Source organism: Mandrillus leucophaeus, unplaced genomic scaffold (genome assembly GCF_000951045.1).
Source record: "Mandrillus leucophaeus isolate KB7577 unplaced genomic scaffold, Mleu.le_1.0 Scaffold1031, whole genome shotgun sequence".
Classification (NCBI taxonomy): domain Eukaryota; kingdom Metazoa; phylum Chordata; class Mammalia; order Primates; family Cercopithecidae; genus Mandrillus; species Mandrillus leucophaeus.
In genome coordinates this window covers 338360-340321 of record NW_012098444.1, presented here as the reverse complement: position 1 = coordinate 340321, position 1962 = coordinate 338360, and the positions used below count along the sequence as shown (strand labels likewise).

At 37.4% G+C, this 1962-nt stretch overlaps 1 protein-coding gene across 1 annotated transcript in view; it reads right to left on the bottom strand.

Moving 5' to 3' along the window:
* The window catches only part of LOC105538395 (olfactory receptor 2T27-like), a 25260-nt gene that overhangs the window by 15815 nt on the left and 7483 nt on the right, over nt 1-1962 (bottom strand). Inside the window, 1 exon segment of the mRNA XM_011978243.1 lies at nt 1-558. Coding sequence (XP_011833633.1) covers nt 1-558 — 558 coding nt within the window.

The window sequence follows — 1962 nt, the reverse complement described above, 5'->3', positions numbered from 1 at the left end:
GTATCTCAGAGGGTTGCAGATGGCCACATAGCGGTCATAGGCCATGAGGCCCAACAGGAAGAATTCAGCTCCCACAAGGGTAAGGTAGAGGAAGTGTTGAGCTGTGCACCCCACAAAGGAAATGGTCCTTTGATCCAGCAGGTAATCAACCAGCATCTTAGGCACAATAGTGGAAATGTACATCATGTCAATTAAGGAAAGGTGGCTGAGGAGGAAGTACATGGGTGTATGAAGGCGCAAATCTGTTTGGATCAGGAAGATCATAACCCCATTGGCTATCAGTGCGGTGACGAAGATGATAGAGATGATGGCAAAAAGAAGACCTGAGGTTTCCTTTCTGTCGAACAGCCCCATGAAAGTGAAGTCCGTAGAGGATGTGTTGTGCTCTTCCATTGATCCTACAATTGTGCTGATATCAGGTAATATCTTCCGAATAAGATGACACCATTCCCAGGACAGTAAAATAACAACATTTGAATTAATTGTTAGGTAGCAAACTTTTAAAACTGGGAAGAAAACATTTCAAAAATAGTATTCTTGGCACACTGGGACTGATACCTAGCATTTAATCAATTCCAGAAGGTTTTTAAATAAAATTGGTCATTATTAATCAATAATTGCTTAAATACATTGGAGAAGATGATGTCAGCAGATGATACTATATTAAAATGACATACATAACAATGCCTCAGGGTGCATACCATGCTACACAGCAGTTAAAAATACCATGGTCTGGTGTGTGTGTGTGTGTGTATGTGTGTATGTTAGATGCATTTAAATTTGTATTATTATTTAATGTGTCTTTGTGTGGTCGGCATCACCACCATTTTAAAAACACTTTTGCTGGCTGTGAGTAGCTCATGTCTTCCATTTAGCTACAAGTATGGGTTATCTGCCGTTTGGATCACAAGTCACTGTCTACGTCGGGAGAGTATACTTGGTGTTAGTCTATCCATGTCCCAGACAAATTATAAGGGATGAAATAAAAAGGGCAACAGAAACTCAGTGGAAACTACTCTTGCAAATTTAGACATAAGAATTATTCTCAATACAAGAGGCATTCAGTGTTACTGAATTTTATTTATTTTCAATTTTAAGATGATGAGGAATTAGCATTAGAATTATGATTACCATGACTGTTAGAAGCTAGTATTGGCAATTAATATTCAGAGGAAATATCACAGGGACATAAACCTTGAGCTATAACTCGCTGATTATTTTTAGAAATTATAATTTTTCATAGTTCTTGATAATTGAGAAAAATTGAGTGTGTATTATATAATTTCACGTTACAATAAAGAAACAAATATCCACAACAAACTTCATGAAAGTAAAGGATAATTTTTCACGTGTTTTAAGGCTAAACGTGTTCCAAGACAGACATTTTACCAACATATTTGGGAGTAAAATTGATCAAACTAGTCTAATGCTCCTCTAAATATTCTAAAAGCATTAGCATTTGAGTCCATTGCCCATAAAACGAAGTTACTATTGAGAATAATGATGATGACATCGTGGAGTTTACTTTTGCCAAGTGTCAGGCTAAGAAGTGCTTTGTTTCTATTGACTCCCTGATATTCACGATAGAACTAAGAAGTGAGGAGCTGTAAAAGCCCCGTTCACCAGCGACAGCATCGAGGGTGATGTGTTGTGGTCACAGGGTCTGTTCGTGCGCGAAGTGTCTGGACTAGAGAGTCTCGATTCATTATATGTTCATACACATCCATTGTGTATATGGGAGGCTTTGTATGGGAACAGCAGCTGGACAGTTCCTGTAATTAGCAAATAAAATGTACCAACCATGGGAACCTGCTAAATTGTTAACACTGTGTGATGATTAATGTGACTACTGAAAATCAGTCATACTTGAGAGTAGATCCATAAATTATTAGAATCAGGATTGCTGTTTTATGGGTGTAAACTATGTGCACAGATATACACACATATATAAAAATGTACACA